The following is a 21,003-nucleotide window of genomic DNA, read 5'->3' on the forward strand; positions in this document are numbered from 1 at the left end:
TATAACACACCCTTTCATAGTTATTTTTATGTTAAGTTATCATGGCAAATGAGTTATGTACAGGACACAAAAAGGCACCCTACAGTGATATTGACCCATGTTTTGAAGCATGCCTGCTGGTTTGAGCTGGTTTAAGCTGGCCATGTGCTGGTCCTAAGCTGGTCTTAAGCAGGAGCTAGTTGCTTAAGACCATCTTAAAAAATGGGAGAGTAAACACACACTAATTTTAATGAGTACAGTTTAAGCAGCATCTTTTCATCTGCACAAACCTCAGATGGACTGTAAACTGATCGTTTCAGATAGAGGGCCAGGATTAAAAATCATTGCCAAAAATAATATTTTTGTAAATATATGACTGCTTTTTGGCCAAAAACTTTATAACATTATATGTCTATCCCAAAGAACATAGGTATTAAAATAATAATTAAAAATCTGTCATAACCCCTTAAAAAATCTTTGTAATGAATGAACGTGTAACATATTTTCAGATTTATCTTCCCACAGTTTTAAAACATGCTAATTTAATCTGCCCTTAAATCTGACTATAAAAACCACAAACATACAGCATATAACATTTGAAGTAATAAATGTCATATTGTGCTGAAGTACAGCATTTAAGCCAAACCACATGTGACCATGAGGAAATCAGAATTGAGCCTTTCAAGAGTTAAGATAAATAGAAACATTGGGTCGACAGATGACTGGCTCTGTTTAGATTTAGCATATTAGCAGGCTGTTGTGGCGAAGTGCTATGCCAACACACACAAGTGGACAACTCAGAATGGATCTTGCTGTCTACAAGCTGGGTAAATAAAGACTTGGCATATTAATTAAACAAAGATGTGTTACACTGGGTGTGTTCTGTAATAATAATAATCATCTATGCAGCTAATCGCTAATCACAGTTTCTTAAATGTAGCCATTGGTTTCACACAAAAATCTCTTCTAAACATGTTGGTTTGAGACCAAAACTATATATATATATATATATATGGGAGATTCAGCTTTTAAGCAATATAAAGTACTGTGGTAGTACCATGGTATTCGAAAGTAATCCTACGTTGATATGTACCATATTACTGATTGATTAAGGTACTTCAAAAAGTATCATGGTATTACTAATATGGTAAAATCCAAATACTTTTTAGTAAGTAAAATACTAACTGATCATAAAATGTAAAACATATTTCGTACAAACACACTCATCAATGTTTGACAGTAATGCACATTTCAGATGGTTTCTTTCAAGTTCATCAGCTGTGAAGTCTGCTACGATTTCCTGCTTTGGTCTCTAAACCTGACCACATCAATAAAAACAAACTAGTGGAGTGTCCCAAAGAAGCCACAAGCCGTTAGATTTGTGCATGTGTGTAAGAATGTTAATTCAATGAGACAAGCTCTTGCAGAAACAAACACTGACTTGACACTAAAGTGCACACTATTGTCCAGGGCTGTCGGCAGAGACCTCACGTCAGTGTGTGGAATTCAGACATATTCTCTCAGCCAATCACACATATAGGGATTCAAAGAATGGCACAAAGGAAGAGCAACAGAGTAACAAGTGGTGAAAAAGAAAGGCACAACTGAAATATATTTATTCCTGTGTTCAAATAACAGCATTTATTTAAAACAGATTTCTTTTAATGCATCCTTCCTGAATAAATGTACTTCTGTCATGGCAACTCTCGGAGGGATTGGCATGGTAATGTACACAACAATATTGATGTATTTGGTCTTGGCAGAATAGATCTACAAGTACTGAGACTTGCTACTGCCAATACATCCACAACATGCTGATGTGAAATACAAGAAATACTGCTGCTGCACATATAACGTATATGAAATACACCCCATAGCATACATGAATCACCTCATAGCAGATCTATACAGGTGGAGCTGGGGAAGGGGGAGGATTTTTTAAGCATGCTGCAAATTGCTACAGCAAGCACTAGTCATATATTTGAATGTTGAGCAATGAGGCAGAAATAAACTCAATACAACTTTGCATGGCACTTAAAGTCCTCATTTAAAAGTATTGCTTTTTGTAGTGTAGAAGACTTTTTTATTTCAAATGGGCTCTTATAGTTTGGCTGCGTTGCATCAGGTCATATGCATTTAGTGTAGACACAGTTAAGCATTCCCTCCTGGACCTGCTTACACCATGTCCAACATGTCCCAAAAGCATGAAATGACAATAACACCTGTTTTAAGTATACTGAATCTGATGCACAGCACAGCCATCTTTAAATGGGGGAAATCATCTCTGAATCAGTTTCCATAGTTTAATGCAGTTTAATCTGATATTCAAGTTAAGACTGTCCCATGCTTCAACATGGTTTAATTCACAATTGCACTGCGTTCATGTCTAAATGAAAAGACTTCAGTGCAAAGTATTTCAAAATATTTACTTTGATAAAAAGTCAAGATTTATTATAATTACATTCTTACATATTCAATTTATGTATTAACCCTCTGGTTGTGTTCGGACTCCGGTCACGCCTTTTGTGTTACCGGTCAAAAATGACCGGACTCCAAACAATTGCTTATAAATCTGTCATTATGCTATATTATCACCAAATATTGCATTCAATCTTTTTGTCAACTTGTTTTCTTTCATTTAGGACTGGTTTTGTGTTTCTATTTGCTTCTGTTTAATCGTAGGCCTCATTTATCCGAGAGTAGGTACCTCATTTTTTGAGTGAAAAAAGCATTTTTTATGAATAATTTTCACAATATTAAACAAAAAATTATAAAAATTTGCACTGTTTCTCACACTAGTGTACTTTAATGTTTAATCAGGAAGTTTGCTTTTAAATGCTTTTATTTTGTACAAAATTGCAAAAAGTCACACTCGTGGTGTTCCCGGTCAAAAATGACCGGACTCCGAACAACTGCTTATAAATCTGTCAATATGCTATATTATCACCAAATATTGGATTAATTCTTTTTGTCAACTTGTTTTCTTTCATTTAGGACTGGTTTTGTGTTTCTATTTGCTTCTGATTAATCATAAGCCTCATTTATCTGAGAGTAGGTACCTCATTTTTTGGGTAAAAAAAACATTTTTTATGAATAATTTTCACAATATTAAACAAAAAATTATGAAAATTTGCACTGTTTCTCACACTAGTGTACTTTAATGTTTAATCAAGAAGTTTGCTTTTAAATGCTTTTATTTTGTACAAAATTGCAAAAAGTCACACTCGTGGTGTTCCCGGTCAAAAATGACCGGACTCCGAACAACTGCTTATAAATCTGTCAATATGCTATATTATCACCAAATATTGGATTCAATCTTTTTGTCAACTTGTTTTCTTTCATTTAGGACTGGTTTTGTGTTTCTATTTGCTTCTGATTAATCGTAGGCCTCATTTATCTGAAAGTAGGTACCTCATTTTTTGAGTGAAAAAAATATTTTTTTATGAATAATTTTCACAATATGAGAGAAAAAATAACGAAAATTTGCACTGTTTCTCACACTAGTGTGCTTTAATGTTTAATCAAGAAGTTTGCTTTTAAATGCTTTTATTTTGTACAAAATTGCAAAAAGTCACACTCGTGGTGTTCCCGGTCAAAAATGACCGGACTCCGAACAACTGCTTATAAATCTGTCAATATGCTATATTATCACCAAATATTGGATTCAATCTTTTTGTCAACTTGTTTTCTTTCATTTAGGACTGGTTTTGTGTTTCTATTTGCATCTGATTAATCGTAGGCCTCATTTATCTGAAAGTAGGTACCTCATTTTTTGAGTGAAAAAATAATTTTTTATTAATAATTTTCACAATATGAGAGAAAAAATTATGAAAATTTGCACTGTTTCTCACACTAGTGTACTTTAATGTTTAATCAAGAAGTTTGCTTTTAAATGCTTTTATTTTGTACAAAATTGCACAAAGTAACACTTGTCAAAAATGGCCGGCCATTGAAAGTGAATGGGGAAGAATGAAAGAAACAACTAGTGTTCAGGAGCATGTTGTGCTTGCAAACATAAATGCCTTGGACCAGTGCGTGCATGTATACTCATGCTATCACACACACACACACACACACACACACACACACACACACACACACACATCTATGCATACAAACTATTGTATTACACTTATTTCATCCTACCCTGAACTGTATGCAATATGCTTTTATGAATCTCATATTATAACTCTCTCTCTCACACACACACACACACACACACAATGCACACAAATGCTCAAACTGCCTTGTCTTTGGCCTGCATTGACTTTTTTTCCATCCCTCGACCAGAACGTTACATCAACTTCAGCTGGGTCCTCAAAATCAGAAGATTGCTTCTTTTCAGTTGTTGCAAGGTTTTCAGCTTGTCCAGTGATATTTTTATCTTCCAATATATCTTGCAATGCATCGTCACTGTAAAATTCTTCTTCAGTTGTCTTTTCCTCGTGTAAATGACAAGCAAGGCACTGTGAGGCATTTGTATGCTCTAGCATTTAATTGTAAACTTTCGTTTACTCTGAGAGAACATGAAAGCCTCTAAACATATTGTCATAATGTTTTGTCTAGTACGGAACCGCTTAGAGCTCATGGTGGTGGAAAGATTTCGGGGTGGGTGAAAAAAAATCGGGGTGGGAGGAAAAAAATATTTTTCAAATCTTTTGCGTTCCCTCACAAAACTTTGCGTTCTCTCGCAAAGATGTTTGCGTTCCCTCGCAAAACTTTGCGTACATATTTGCAAGAGAACGCAAAGTTTTGCGAGAGAACGCAAACATCTTTGAGAGAGAACGCAAACATCTTTGCTAGAGAACACAAAGTTTTGCGAGAGAACGCAAACATCTTTGAGAGAGAACGCAAACATCTTTGAGAGAGAACGCAAACATCTTTGCGAGAGAACACAAAGTTTTGCGAGAGAACGCAAACATCTTTGAGAGAGAACGCAAACATCTTTGAGAGAGAACGCAAACATCTTTGAGAGAGAACACAAAGTTTTGCGAGAGAACGCAAACATCTTTGAGAGAGAACGCAAACATCTTTGCGAAAGAACACAAAGTTTTGCGAGAGAACGCAAACATCTTTGAGAGAGAACGCAAACATCTTTGCGAGAGAACACAAAGTTTTGCGAGAGAACGCAAACATCTTTGAGAGAGAACGCAAACATCTTTGAGAGAGAACGCAAACATCTTTGCGAGAGAACGCAAACATCTTTGAGAGAGAACACAAAGTTTTGCGAGAGAACGCAAACATCTTTGCGAGAGAACGCAAAGTTTTGCGAGAGAACGCAAACATCTTTGCGAGAGAACGCAAAGATCTTTGCGAGAGAACGCAAAGTTTTGCGAGAGAACGCAAAAGATTTGAAAAATATTTTTTCCTCCCACCCCGAATTTTTTTCACCCACCCCGAAATCTTTCCACCACCATGAGCTCTAAGGGGCTCCGTAGTCTAGAATATGTGGTGAAAGAAAAGATTATTTTTGAGGTCAATGCAGGCTAAAGACAAGGCAGTCTGAGCGTGTGTGTGTGTGTGTGTGTGTGTGTGTGTGTGTGAGAGAGAGAGAGAGAGAGAGAGAGAGATCCTTTTTTATTCATAAAAGGATATTGCATGCAGTTCAGGGTAGGATGAAATAGGTGTAATAAAATAGTTTGTATGCATGGATGGATGGGTGTGTGTGTGTGTGTGCGCGTGCGTGTGTGCGCATGTGTGTGTGTGATAGCTTGAGTATAAATGCATCCACACATGCAAAGGTCCAAGGTCTTTGTTTGCAAGCACAACATGCTCCTGAACACTAGTTGTTTCTTTCATTCTTCCCCATTCACTTTCAATGGCCGGCCATTTTTGACAAGTGTTACTTTGTGCAATTTTGTACAAAATAAAAGCATTTAAAAGCAAACTTCTTGATTAAACATTAAAGTACACTAGTGTGAGAAACAGTGCAAATTTTCATAATTTTTTGTTTAATATTGTGAAAATTATTCATAAAAAATGTTTTTTTTACCCAAAAAATGAGGTACCTACTCTCAGATAAATGAGGCTTATGATTAATCAGAAGCAAATAGAAACACAAAACCAGTCCTAAATGAAAGAAAACAAGTTGACAAAAAGATTGAATCCAATATTTGGTGATAATATAGCATATTGACAGATTTATAAGCAGTTGTTTGGAGTCCGGTCATTTTTGACCGGGAACACCACGAGTGTGACTTTTTGCAATTTTGTACAAAATAAAAGCATTTAAAAGCAAACTTCCTGATTAAACATTAAAGTACACTAGTGTGAGAAACAGTGCAAATTTTTATAATTTTTTGTTTAATATTGTGAAAATTATTCATAAAAAATAATTTTTTCACTCAAAAAATTAGGTGCCTACTCTCAGATAAATGAGGCCTACGATTAATCAGAAGCAAATAGAAACACAAAACCAGTCCTAAATGAAAGAAAACAAGTTGACAAAAAGAATGAATCCAATATTTAGTGATAATATAGCATAATGACAGATTTATAAGCAGTTGTTCGGAGTCCGGTCATTTTTGACCGGGAACACAACGAGTGTGACTAGGTGAAATAAAACCCACAAAAAATTACGAAAATTCTAAAAAAATTTATGAGAAATACTTGTACCCTATGTGCGCAAAGTCAGTAAGTTTGAGTCCAATGCGATAACGTTAACTAGTATTTTCAGGAAAAAGAAAAAAAAATTCTTGTCAATTTGACCCGAACACAACCAGAGGGTTAAACATACATACAAGTGTTTGTGCTCGAAATTATTAAACATTCCATAATCAAACTAACATTATGTAAAATAAACAATCATACATGTTCACTCCAAAGTAGATCTATATGAAAGCAGTTATAAACATGTGCATTATCTGTACAACTAGTTAGCATGAACACTGTATTGGTAAGGGTTTTGAAATGATTTAGTTGTTTGTGCATTCAAACAATAGATCTGATGATCTATGACTCGAGCTTTCAACCTAGAAACATTTATCAGTCAAACCAAACAAATGAGTTTATCAAGGCACAATGAATTAGGAAGTTCTATAATAAGAGCTCGTGTTATTGTTTACAGTACATCACAAATCTTGTTTTCTGCTGATATTAGTAAGTTTTAGTGAATCAGTTTATAATTTTACACCAAGATCAACATGGTTGAGATTCTTCTTGGACTTTTCTAACCTCCCTGTCATATTCCATAAACTGTTACTATCTTTCAATAAACTCAATTTATCAGTGACAACCATATGACTGTATTATAATATCAGTATAAAACATATTGGCTTTCAGGACAAACAGATGAATGTTTGCAATGATCCTGTTTCCCTAACAGTTTTCCAGTGTGAAGAGTTACAGTTTGGCTCGGAGAGATCCAACCGCAGGTTTGTCAGAACAAAACTCGGCCCACCAAGATGGCCTTTCCAGGACGTTCTTACCCTGCATGACTGTAGACCACAGGTTTTTGTAGAGCTGAAACACACGAGAAACAGAGAGATACTGAATCACAAAGTCCTTATTTACAAAAAAAATAAGGACCAATATAAGGTCAGACCACGTGCCTCACTATCAGTAACACCTCTACAATTTTAATAAACCAGGATTTCTGCAGGTTTGATGAAAGAAAATGTAAGACTTTAAGACTTTTTTAAAGGACAAGTAAAGAAAATTCAAGGAAAAAACTGAAGGTAACATAATACAGAACATATTCTCTTAATGTAAATGTTTAGAGAACACACAATGAGTTGTATTAGCTACACTTCAAAGTTTGAAAACATAACTTCCAACTAATCTCCATTACTTTAAAATTTATTTGACCAAAAACAATTAGTAATGCCTTTGCTCACAACTACTAGAATATGGAAATATTTTTGTTTTCTAATACAAACATCTAAGCATCCTTAAATCAAGATAATCTTGAGAAACAAAACAACACAATAATTCTTGTTTTATGTGGAATTGATAAAAATTCATTTCATAAATAAAACAAGAATTGTGTTAAATTTTTCCAGACTTCATTTTACATTTGCATCTCAAGTAAATGCATCTTGATTTAAGAATGTTTGATCATTAATATTTGTACTGAAAAACAAAAATACAGAGGAAGACAATGCATGCATCCAACATTTAATGTCATGACTTCATGAATTTCTGCTCTGATTTAAGACTTTTTAAGGCCTTAATTTGTGGAAGGGAGAATTCAGAACTTTTCTAAGACCCACAGAAACCCCGTAATAGTAAAAAAACAAGCATGTAGATAGCTTTAATAAATAAGTCTTCCCTTTTATCAGAACCTAAGATGAGTCCGAGGCCAAAGAAGAGTTCATTTCCAGTAAACATCTCCCCAACTGTAAATATGAAGTGTCTCACTCAGCAGGGGAATCGGTATAAAGGTCTCTGTGTCAGTGGGGCGTGTGTGTGTGTGTGTGTGTGTGTGTGTGTGTGTGTGAGACTGCTCTGCTCTGTCTAGTGTTTCAATAAAACTCTGTTTTTTCTTAAACTCAGACATGTATGGCCTCCCAAACAAGTGCTGAGAGAATATGACTGGTGGAATGAGTCAGTAACCATAATGTCTAGTCAGAATCATGTTTCTAAAGGGATTTAAAACACCCTTAAGGGCAGGACAATGGCAAAACCTTCCAGATTTTCCAATTGCTGGGAATTAGTTTGTTTTAATTAACTTGTCTGCTTTTTTGTGAAACGAGGAAATAAATCCGCCCAAAGTTCTAATAATTGTTGATTTTATTAGCTGATGTGGACTTTACCCCCCTTATGTGACACATTAAGCTGTAATATTTTCTAGTAAATATTGCATCATCACTAGCTGTCAGTCTCAAAGGCCAACGTTTTTAATAGACTAACAAAAAATTATTCTGTTTAGAAAACACCTTTTTATGTCCAAATCTGTAAACAACATGTAGAACTTGACAGTATAATTATATAAAACTTCCCTAAATACGTGAACAGTACGTTTGAAAATATATAATAAAACATTATGTATACTTACATGAATACACAAGACTACATTCATAACAGTGGCTTTAAAAAGTCTTTAAATGTGGACACACACACACATACAAACACACACACACACCACTGGTCAAAATGTTAGAACAATAATTTTTTTTCATGTTTTTAATGTTTAAGTCTTTTATGCTCTCCAAGGCTGTATTTATTTGATAAAGGGGTCATATGACGCGATTTCAAGTTTTCCTTTCTCTTTGGAGTGTTACAAGCTGTTTGTGCATAGATAAGATCCCTGAAGTTCAAAGACTAAAGTCTCAAAACCGAAGAGATATTCTTTATAAAAGTTAAGACTCTGCCACGCCCCCCTAAAACGGCTCATTTAAACACGCCCCCACATGTCTACGTCACGGTGTGGGAAGATTTGCAAAACACTGGCCAAATGTATACGCAATGAAAGAGGGCAGAACTATTATTCTCGCTGTAGTATTGTTGCTGCCGCCTAGAAATCAGTGGTTAAGTTGTATTTACAACACTGAACTGTGTTCAACACAGTTCAACCCAAATATTTGAGTGTGTGCAATGCATTTTACGGAGGACTATTTCCTGAACCTGGAAGAGCAGCCTACAATGCTGGCTTGCACAAAGGCTGTTTCTATAAAGTGGGGCAATTCCAACTTTGCAAGGACAGTCTGACGCTTCTGACTCACAGCCTGTAAGTATGTTTCTGCTACTGACTATTCAAAGGCAAGTTTTGAGCTGTGTAGAGTAGAGCTTGTTGTTTGTCGTTTCTCTGATCACAAATGCAGACATGACAATGTTTACCATGTTTTATACTGTAAAAAGGCGGTATAATCAGTAATTATGTCCCCACTGGATGCAACAAATTCCTCGTTTATAATGGGTTTTATTGTTTTTGTGTCGTTGCGCCAGGACATGGCATCACAATACGGTGAGGGGTGCAACATTTCCCTCTCACGCTTGAGGTATTCGGCCAATCACAACGCATGAGCTTTGTAAAAATCGGCGTGTTTCAGAAAGGCAGGGCATAGAGGAGCAACAATAATGTACACAGTATGCGGAAAATAATGTGTTTTTTGAACTTTAAACCGCATAAACACATTGCATTACACCAAATACACCAAATAAATGTTATTTTTAGCAACGTCATATGACCCCTTTAAAACAATTATTATTTTAAAAAAAAATTAAAAGAGCTGTTTAAACATTAAATACACATGAAAACACTCATGCACACACACAAAAAGTTTTGAGGTTACTTTGCTAAGGAACTGATTTCATACAGATGACCAGTTGATTAAAAGTTACTGAAAAAACAAGTAAGAAAATACTTTTTTGGAGTCACTGTAACTTAGATGATCACTTCTGCAGCTTTCAGAGACATTTGTCTACAATAAGTGATTCCACAGTCACAGTGGAGGACTGGCGTGTCCTCTTCCTCATGTGCACATATGTTTCTCTTACCTCACCATCTGCTTTGCCAATGGGTGAGTTCAGGATGAAGTCAGGAGGAGAAATCACATCAACCAGCGCCACAGCATCATCCTTCAGCTAGACAGACACAATGAGAGGGCACCTGCTATGTTGAAGCCTTCCTGAAGTTTGCATCATCATGCACTTATAAGTGAGGGTGTCTGTAACTGAACTACAGCTAAAACAACACTAACCTGCCCACACAGAGTGAGAATGGCTGTGTGGATGAAGTCAACTGGCTGTCGACCACAAAAATAACTTCCTAGAAATACAAACAGACCATAATGAAATTCAAATATTCGGGGTCGATCAGATATTTGTGTAACACTTTATATCGACAGTCTACTTTAGGTAACTTTGCAACTCCATGTCAACTACCTGCCACAGACTCTCTGCTTAATATCTGCTAACACTTTATTTTGATGGTCACCCAACAGGCATTCTGCTGACTGAGAGTAACTCTGCAAGCACATCAACTGATTCTACTAGCCCTAATCCTAATTTTACAGTCTACTAATACTCTAATGAAGTAAAGTAAAGTAAGTAAAGTCGTGACGTATTGTCAAGTATGGTGACCCATACTCGAAATTGGTGCTCTGCGTTTAACCCATCCAAGTGCACACACACAACAGTGAGTAGTGAACAAATGCACACACACACACACACACACACCGTGAACACACACCCGGAGCAGTGGGCAGCCATTTATGCTGCGGCGCCCGGGGAGCAGTTGGGGGTTCGGTGCCTTGCTCAAGGGCACCTCAGTCGTGGTATTGAGGGTAGAGAGAGCGCTGGACATTCACTCCCCCCACCTACAATCCCTGCCAGCCGGGGACTCGAACCCGCAACCTTTCGATTACGAGTCCAATTCTCTAACCATTAGGCCACGACTTCCCCTAAAAGCTAGTTGACAAGTACTTGCAAGGTAACTTAGTAGAATGTCTAAAGTGGATTATCAAAATAAAGTGTAAGTGATTTTTAGCAACAATTAATAAAAAGGTTCCATTTGTTACCAACATTAGTTAACATGAACTAACAAAAATACTTCTAAAGCATTCTTAGATAATGTTAATGTTAAATCAAAAGTTGTGTCATTATTATAAGTTGTGTGCTGGTATTATTTAATGGAGTTGAGCTAACATGAGCAAACAGTTGTGTTTTATTACCTAATGTAATAAAGAATAAGTAATGCATCAAATGTATTTTTCATTGCTAATTTTAGTTATTGCATTAATATTAAACAATGGAACCTTTTAACCTTTTTAATGTTTAAAAAAAAAACATTTTATGCTCATAAAGGCTATTTTATTTATTTGTTAAAAATAGTTAAAACAGTAATTATTGTGAAATAACATTTCATTTTAAAATAACTGGTTTCTATTTGAATATATTTTAAGATGTAATTTATTTCTGTGAATACATTTTCAGCAGTCATTACTCCAGTCTTCAGTGTCACACGATCCTTTTGAAATCCTTATAATATGCAGATTTTCTGCTCAAACTTTTCTTATTATTATCAATTATCAAGGTAGTGTATGTAAAGGCTAGTGTACGTGATGTTTATAATTGGAACAGTTTTGAAAACACTAGGCATCATGCACTTGCAGACATTGAAAATATTTACAGAGAAAAAACTTCAGATTTTCAAGTTGTTTTGAACAGAAACTCAACTTTTGGCAACCTGTGTCAAATTGTCCAGACTAAATAAGGGCAAAAATCTAGCAAAAGTTGTGTAGTCTGTTATATCCTTGACACGTCATTTGTGTCACACGGGCAGCACCAACAGACATAAAAGGAAAAACAAAAAAAACTTTGGCGAGAACAGTGGTTTACCTTGATACAGGATGGCCATGTGGTTGGTGAGGGTCCACAGGCCATAGAGAGCACAGAGACGCCCCAGCACTGATCTGAGAGCAGCTGGAGTCTGTTCATCCTGAATCAGATCATGGAAACGCTGCAGCACTGTGTGCTCAATATAAGCAACAGCCAATGAGCGACAATAATACACCTACAGAGAGAGAGAGAGAGAGAGAGAGAGAGAGAGAGAGAGAGAGAGAGAGAGAGAGATAAGTTACAGGAAAAGTGAATCCAAGGACACAAACTCAAACATATATATCTACCCAGACTGTTTATGGAGTCAAGGAGAAAATTAAGACAATTTGACCCACATAATCACAAGCCAGGTCATGACAGCACAATGACAGTCATGACACACAGGCGAGACACTAATTGGGATGTTTATAGAGGGGGGGGACGAAAAAGCTTAGCAATGTGCTTGTGTTTGTGTCTGGTTGCTAGACAGTGATTCTCTGTGTCTGGTGGTTGCTGGGTTAGTATTATGTGTGAAGAAGGTCTGTTTTATTAATTTCTCTCATGTCCTCACTGAAGGTTTTACGATAATTTAATCAGCCACATACCGCAACCTGCTCGATCACATTCTCTATTCTAGTTCATGTCACCAATGTGCTCTAGTTCAACTCACTCTCACGTTTCAAGGTGGAGACGCTCACTGGAGAGTGTCCAAGCTCTACTCATTATATCATATGACCTTTAACTGACTACTTGTTTTTGACTAGACTCTCATAAAACACACATAACACACCCACAGTGACCCCAAACGTTTGAGCCACGTTTATAAAAAAAGTATGTCATGGTATTACCAAGCCAAATGGAATTTATTTTAAAGGAATGAACACTTTTTAAAAATAAAAGTAATTAAAAACCGTTATTTTGAACTGGATGTGCATGTGGTGTAACTGCTGTGCTTCATTACTGTGCTGAGGTCAGATTTGGTCTAAACGTGATACTTTCATAGCATTTGAAACGTGATGCGAGTAGCTTTCTCACTTCTTGCTTGTGATTCTGACCCTACGGAGCGCATATACGGGTCTAAATGAATCTGATTTGGCAAAAAGTCTTTAAATCCTTCAAGATGTGGAGGTCAGACAGCTGCCCTTTGAAATGCCCAGTGTGATGTAGATTTGTAGCTCAGTGAAATATATATTAAGTAAGGGATATGTCTGAGCCGAGTGTCTGGTCAATGTTTAAGGCATGTCTGTTTTATATTAGATATAAGTCATAAATGGAACAACGCTGTACAGAAGGTATTAATGGGAAACCTAGGGTGCACTATCCCCATAATTCAGCCTGATATTAAAATATGAACAAAAACAGAATTCCATGGTGAAACATTAATGGATATCTACTGTATATATCATAACTATAACTTTCAGTCAAAAGTCTTTTTTTCAAAAGTAAAAAAAAAAAAAAAAAAAAGTCAAAGTTTTTTTCAGATAGACTTTAAGACGACACACAGACACACACAAATGTCCTGGCAGAAAATTACCAATAAATTTACTGACATTACCCACAACCTTAAAACACTACACCATGCAATGCATAATTTGAAATATGGGTAAAACACCTGTAAAAATGTGTGTGTGTATGCGTGTTTCCATGAGACTGTTAACCATAATCAGTATAAGATGATGCATGTAAACACACTCAGTGTGAGGTGCAGTATAAGGAAGCTGGGTAATGTCTTTTACAAACCTATAGCATACCTCACCTCCCTCTGAGCTGCCAGTAAACCTAGATACATGACATTTTAAGGTCTCATGCAATGAAAGTCAGGATTAAAACATACTTGGCTGTTGTTTCGTGCCTCAAAGTCTCCCAGTCCAGAGGATTTCTCATGAAACAGCTTCCTCTGGCTCTCACCCAGCAAGAAACACACCAGCCACTTATACGCTGCCAGAGGCACTGAGGACACAACATCAAATGATATAATCACATTAAAATGATAGACAGATGATGCAAGAAAATGTATAAGAGTCTGAAAATAATAATATAACAGCTTCAAAATAATAATGGACAAAATATGATATTTTGTTTAAAAATGACTGTTAAAACAAACTGAATAAAGTGTAATGGACTGCAGCTGGCAAACAATTTTCACAATTATGTGGAAAGGGCCACAAAAAAGGGCACTTATTAAAATTAAACAAATATTGAACAGATATTGGATTTATTGTTGGAATAGGTCTGTTTTGCAGAGGTTTGGTGCACACAAAGATGCAATCATGCATTAGGTATCTGGGTGGGGACTGTGACTAAAGAACAAGAGGTCTCGTGTTTTGGATGGTTGAGGTTTGGACGCATTTCTTCAACTCATGACGCAGAAGTAAGCCAAACTCTAGGTCCATAGAGAGATGAACTTAAGTGCAGTAACAGCATGAACGTTGCAAAATCCAAACCTTCTGACCAAGACTATAAAGCTGTGAAATTGAACCTAATTTAACCAAACCAAGACATCCACAATATCTTTAAGATTTATAAATAACAAAACTGCTTTCCCATCTTATAAAGGAACTAATAAATCAGAAAACAACCCTCAACCCTCTCTAAATATGAAAATAAGTTTGTTATGAAACAAAGGTTGTGAAACAAGACCACACAGACTGAAACTATTCAAATATCTTCACTACACTCAATCAAGCAAATAAGTTCTGAAGAAATGAGTGAGTATGAGAAATATTTGAAGGCAAATGTTTATGTTGGTACGGATGTATAAAGCAACATTGGTTTGTTCTTGAATATTTTTTTTTCTGCTTGGAGTTAGATTCAAATGGTCTATAGACTGTCACTGAGACTTCCTGGGCAAAGATATTTAAAATGTGGGGATAAAAACAATATTCACAATTTATGCAATCAAGATATTCTGTTCTAAGCCAAAACAGTTATGGGTTTAGTCAAAATAATATCTCAAAATAACTCTAGTCAGGCAATATTTTTATCAATCAAAAAAATAAATAAATAAAAATAATATATTTATATAGTGTCGTGAAATGTTTTTTTGCCCCCTTCCTGTTTTTTTTTTTTTGCATATTTGTCACACTTAAAGGATTCAGATCACCAAACTAATTTTAATATTACACAAAGATAATGGGAGTAAACACAAAAAGCAGTTTTTAAATGATGATTTCCTTTATTAAGAGAAAAAAAAAACTGTCTAAACCTACCTGGCCCTACGTGAAAAATTAATTGCCCCCTCCTGTTAAATCATGAAAGAACTGTGATAAACCACATTATTTTAGAAAATTTATTTTAGTTAAATTTCACTAGCTAAACCCAGGCCTGATTACTGCCAGACCTGTTGAATCAAGAAATCACTTAAATAGAACCTGTCTGACAAAGTGAAGCATGCTTAAAGAGCGACACATCATGCCGCTATTGAAAGAAATTCAAGAACAGATGAGAAACAAAATAGTTGACATGTATCAGTCTGGAAAGGGTTATAAAGCCATTTCTAAGGGTGTGGGACTCCAGCGAACCATGGTCCGAGCCATTATCAACAAATGGAGAAAACTTGGAGCAGTAGTGAACCTTCCCAAGAGTGGCCAGCCTACCAAAATTACTCCAAGAGAGCAACGACGACTCATCCAGGAGGTCATAAAAGAATCCAGAACAACATCTGAAAAACTGCAGGCCTGACTTGCCTCAATTAAGGTCAGAGTTCATGATTCAACAATAAGAAAGAGACTGGGCAAAAACAGCATCCATGGGAGAGTTCCAAGACAAAAGCCACTGCTGACCAAAAAGAACACAAAGGCTCGTCTCACATTTGCCAAAAAATATCTTGATTATCCCCAAGACTTTTGGGCAAATATTCTGTGGACTGATGTGACAAAAGTTGAACTTTTTGGAAGGTGTGTGTCCCGTTACATCTGGCGTAAAACCAACACAATTTCATAAAAAGAGCATCATACCAACAGTCAAACATGGTGGTGGTAGTGTGGTGGTCTGAGGCTGCTTTGCAGCTTCAGGACCTGGATGACTTGCCATAATTGGTGGAACCATGAATTTTGCACTTGATCAGAAAATCCTGAAGGAGAATGTCTGGTCGTCAGTTTGTGATCTCAAGCTCAAGCGCACTTGGGTTATGCAGCAGGACAATGATCCCAAACACACCAGCAGGTCCACCTCTGAATGGCTCAATAAAAACAAAATTAAGGTTTTGTAGTGGCCAAGTCAAAGTCCAGACTTAATCCGATTGAGATGATGTGGCATGACCTTAAACAGTCCATTCATGCTCGAAAACCCTCCAATGAGGCTGAATTAAAACAATTCTGCAAAGAAGAGTGGGCCAAAATTCCTCCACAGCGCTGTAACAGACTCATTGCCAGTTAACACAAATGCTTCATTGCAGTTGTTGTTGCCAAGGGTGGCACAATCAGTTATTAGATTTAGGGGCCAATTACTTTTTCATGTAGGTCCAGGCAGGTTTGGCCAGCTTTTTTCCCTTAATAAATGAAATCATTATTTCAAAACTGCATTCTGTATTTACTCGGGTTCTTTGTGTAATATTAAAATTTGTTTGATGAACTGAATCTTTAAGTGACAAATATGCAAAAAACAAAAAAAAACAGGAAAGGGCAAAAACCTTTTCATATATATATTAGTGGAAATGAGCATCTTTGACATTAATATTTAAAAAATATCAATATTTTTATATTAATATAATACTTTAAAATTATATATAAAGGCTTAAGCTAAAATCTTATAGGTTTGGAAGGACATGAGGGATGAGTAAATGATGACAGAATGTTTGGTTGATCTATTCCTTTAGCTCGTCATGATTTAGTTGGCCTGAAACGGACAGATTCAAGCCATGGACTATTATAGGTAAAGAATGAGAGCATTCAAAGTTTTGACGCAAAACAGCTGGGATGAAAAACAATATTAAAACCGGTCTAGCATTTGAAAACTCCCTGGGCACTTGTCACATGATGCGATAGGAGACAAAAGTCAGTTTAAAGCTAAGTAGTCCACTCCCTATCCTCGTCCAATTAAAACGAGGATCCTCTGACCCCTGTAACCAGGCAACAATGAGTTGAGTCACCAGCTGAGGAATGATGTCAATAAAGAGAGCAGATGTTTAGCAGATGTGCAGCTCGGTTCAGGATGTAAAACTCTCCCACTGGAGCAGTCTGCAGCATCAAGGAGCACTTTTAACAGTAAACGACACACAAACACAGCGTGACGCAGATTCTCACATTCTCTCTGTATGCGGTGGAAGCGCGACAGTTTGTGTGTTAGATAATGTGCTCAGGAAAAAAAACACTGTACACACAAACATTGTGGATTACTCAAAACCAAAACCATGAAAGTGGAATATGAAAATGACACAAGGCTCATTTTGTTTATTTGGTTTCCTCTGAGCGTAAAAGAATAATGACTCCATTAAACAAAACTAAAAGTTCACTACAGCTAAATAACAGAGCAGAACTAGAAATGGATTTCTTGAGGAAAATACCAGTGCTTCAAAAGAAAATGATTCAAGTTTGGGTTTGTGCAAATTCAATTCTGTATTAGAGCTACAAAATGTGAAAGAATCAACACATAACTGCAACGCTATGCTTACAGTTTAATATGGTTAAACGGATAAGAGAAAAGACCAAGTTGTTTGTTCTAATATGTTTCTAACTGTTAATAAATACTAAATAAAAACATCTGATAAATTGCAGTTTAGGCTGTTATGTTAAATAACTAAATACCTTGTTTTCCCAGAAACTGAAGAAGAAATAAATATATATCAGTATTAGTTTCAGTGATACCTTATAAAAGTAGTTTTAATGCATTAATTATGCCTATAATCTCATGAATAATTGAATACATTACAACACTTATCAATTCATTGTTACACTAGGCATTTTAAATTCAGTTAGAATTATAACAAGATCAAGACAATGTATTACAACACACATTATGAATAATTATAATACATTATATCTTTTAATAACCTTTTATCATGTATTACAAATAAAGTATAATGTTACCAATTATACTTAAAAATCATAATATTTCACCCCAAGGCTGAAATTATCTACAAAAGTTTGAATGCAGTCTGGAGTCTAAAAGAAGAAAAAGAAGAGCACCAAGAGAACAGAGGTAACTGAGGTGAAGTGAATGCTAGATGAGTAATGTGGCTGGTGTGTGCGGTTGTGAAGAATGTGCATATATGTGTCCCTGCTATGGAGAATGTAGTGTTAATGTTGCGTACCGGCTGAGTTCATGCACTCTTCCACCGAGCCAACTGTGAACTTGCTCTGCAGAATGCTGTTCATGTCCTCTAAAAAGTTCACAGTCTCAAGAGGGGATTCAATCCTTCCTTTACCTTGATTGAGGGACAAAAACACCTATATCAGACACAAACATCATATCAGACACAAAAAGCATTCTTCATATTCTGCATACCACTAAAACCAATATGCAAAGAATGCTTTGGATGTCTTGGTTAACAAACACATGACCACTGTCATTACTTCTTCCTATTTAATAATTCTTGACAAAACTAAAATGGAGAATACATGTTAAAACCCTCCTCTTGTGTTCAAAAACATGGTACAACTGTTGTGTTGTGTGTCAAATCGACCCACATTGAATTTTGCCAAAAATCGACAATATGAAAAACACTAAAGATTCATGTAAAAACAGAAAACCTCTATTGTGGCTTGTCTGATCCTAGAGATATAATACATGTTAGAATGTAAATGAATGTAATAATTCCCATCTATTTTAATTAGACCCACAGATTTATGTTCAAAATTAGCTGCACAGACACAAAACAAAAAAGTATGGGTTTTTATTTGTCATGACTTTTGCAGTGACTATTTACACACTGAGGTGCAAATAACTACAAGCCTGTATAAATAGTATTAAACATTATTTGTACTTAGTGTGAGAGTATTTATTGTTATTTGTACTTCCTGTCTTTTTGTTATGTCTGGTTCTCAAAACCTTGTGAGGGTAAAATTAGTTTCTCACACGTCTTTTAAAGTGCTGCAGCAGTCTAGTAACTGAGATCCAAACTAACAACCAAAAAACAACCTTTGACAGATTGATTGTGACTGTGAAATTTGACTACATAAAATAAGAAACAGAGAATTTTCCTTAAGAGTCCTCAGTTTGGGAAAAATTCTGAGTCTTAATTTTCAAAAGATCTAATGTATTTTATATTTTAGTGTCTTAGTGAGCTACAATAAAGGTTTTCTGTTTTTTATTTGCTTTGCTGTTTTTCAAAGCGTTGAAATTGCATGCAAAACCAATGGGGGTCACAACAGCCATAAAAAAAAAAAAATTGTGCAGGTTTTCCAAAACACATCTGTGTGTCCAAACTTTGCATGCACATTCATGACCCTAAATGAAAAATATACAGACAAAATTTCAAAAATAAACAAATAGTTTAACCAGTTCAATCAGTATGAAAATTGAGTGTGGGTTAAATTGACTCTAGTGTGTAGAGACCTTGCTGTTTGTGTTGAAGCCAGCTGAGCAGATAGTTGCTGGTCTGCTGTAGAAGGACGTTGTTATCACCCTCATATGTGCAGTTTGGGTCGTTATCATCGCGCATGTCTCCCAGCCGGTTCACTTAACACGAAAAGATAAACAGATTAACAGATAAACAGAAGCTGACTAGAAGTTCTTTTGATATTAGACTTGGTGTTTATTGCATCTATTAAACATTTAGTTTATGAGGATTTAAAAAATTCCTCACTGGCAAGGTAACCGTGTCCTCCACAAGCCTCTCGACATTCCTGAATGCCTCGCTGGGCTGTCCATGATCCCAGAGGTTTACTAGCGCACGACATGGCATGGATCTCTCTGCCCAGTTCAGCCTGAGGAGCGACACACACAATCTATATGTGATCAAGACTAGAAGATCCCTAGACTTTTCAAATTTATTGATCAAGACGCTTTTTAAAAAAAAGGAGTTTAAGAATGTTTCATCTCAGATTTCATGGAAACTTGTATATTCAGCATATCTAAAACATCTTTAGTATGATGTTTACCTGTCTGTCGCTTTTGTCTTTCATTAAGAGTCCAATTTGAAATTCCACAAAGTTCATGCAGAAGGATCTGGTGAAGTGCTCCAGTGCATACACCGCTGCCAGGAAAGGAATAAGACGCCATTGCTGCAACAGAGGACGGAGTGTATGCACATGAAGGGTCAAAAGACAAGCACCTCATAAAATGTGCACATACTCTTAGTTTGATCTATAATATTAGTATAGAGTATAAGTAACCTTCAGTGATACCCTGAAAACGAACACTGAGAATTGGAAGAAAATACTCTACAAACAAAATGTACTGGTGGATGTAAAGGCCTATTAAAAGTTCCACACAATGTTAAATATTGCCAATCTGGCAGTTACACTTTTGGCCATGTAGCATATACATTTTTATTTTAATCTAAGTTATTTTGGTTGCATCTTATGTACAGTATATGCACTTACAGTGTATTTACACTAGAATGTACTGCACAAAAAATATATGTAAAATAGGACTTTTTTATTTATGATATCAATTAATTTATTATTCATTCTATCATTATTTTTGTAGGTGACTAAAGCAAAACTAAATATGCTCACATTTGATTTTTAATTATTCAATTATTTTAAATGTAATTATTTTTCAATTACATTTAAACAAATATATATATATTTTTTTATTTTCTGAAGTTTTTCTTTTTAAATTTTTTAAATTAAGGAAGAGAAGGTAAATTAGAGGAAGAAGACT

The 21,003-nt window shown here is 35.7% G+C and overlaps 1 protein-coding gene across 2 annotated transcripts in view; it reads right to left on the bottom strand.

Annotated features, from left to right (window-relative positions):
• Positions 1-1,567: 1,567 nt before the first annotated feature.
• Positions 1,568-21,003, bottom strand: part of acox3 (acyl-CoA oxidase 3, pristanoyl) — a 28,588-nt gene continuing 9,152 nt past the window's right edge. The window contains exons 10-19 of one of the 2 annotated variants that reach the window (XR_013784888.1): positions 20,277-20,399; positions 19,982-20,102; positions 19,732-19,854; positions 18,488-18,601; positions 14,072-14,187; positions 12,259-12,433; positions 10,620-10,687; positions 10,417-10,503; positions 6,712-7,440; positions 1,568-2,470 (exon numbers count right to left, since the gene is read on the bottom strand). Coding sequence is in view for 1 of the 2 variants with exons in the window: in XM_079429234.1 (XP_079285360.1) it covers positions 7,321-7,440; positions 10,417-10,503; positions 10,620-10,687; positions 12,259-12,433; positions 14,072-14,187; positions 18,488-18,601; positions 19,732-19,854; positions 19,982-20,102; positions 20,277-20,399 (1,047 nt within the window). In the remaining variant the exon portion in view is untranslated. Of the gene's footprint in view, positions 2,471-5,932; positions 7,441-10,416; positions 10,504-10,619; positions 10,688-12,258; positions 12,434-14,071; positions 14,188-18,487; positions 18,602-19,731; positions 19,855-19,981; positions 20,103-20,276; positions 20,400-21,003 lie in introns of those variants that run through there. The other variant, XM_079429234.1, reaches the window with a different exon arrangement.

This window comes from Barbus barbus, assembly GCF_936440315.1.
Source record: "Barbus barbus genome assembly, chromosome: 2".
Classification (NCBI taxonomy): Eukaryota; Metazoa; Chordata; class Actinopteri; order Cypriniformes; family Cyprinidae; genus Barbus; species Barbus barbus.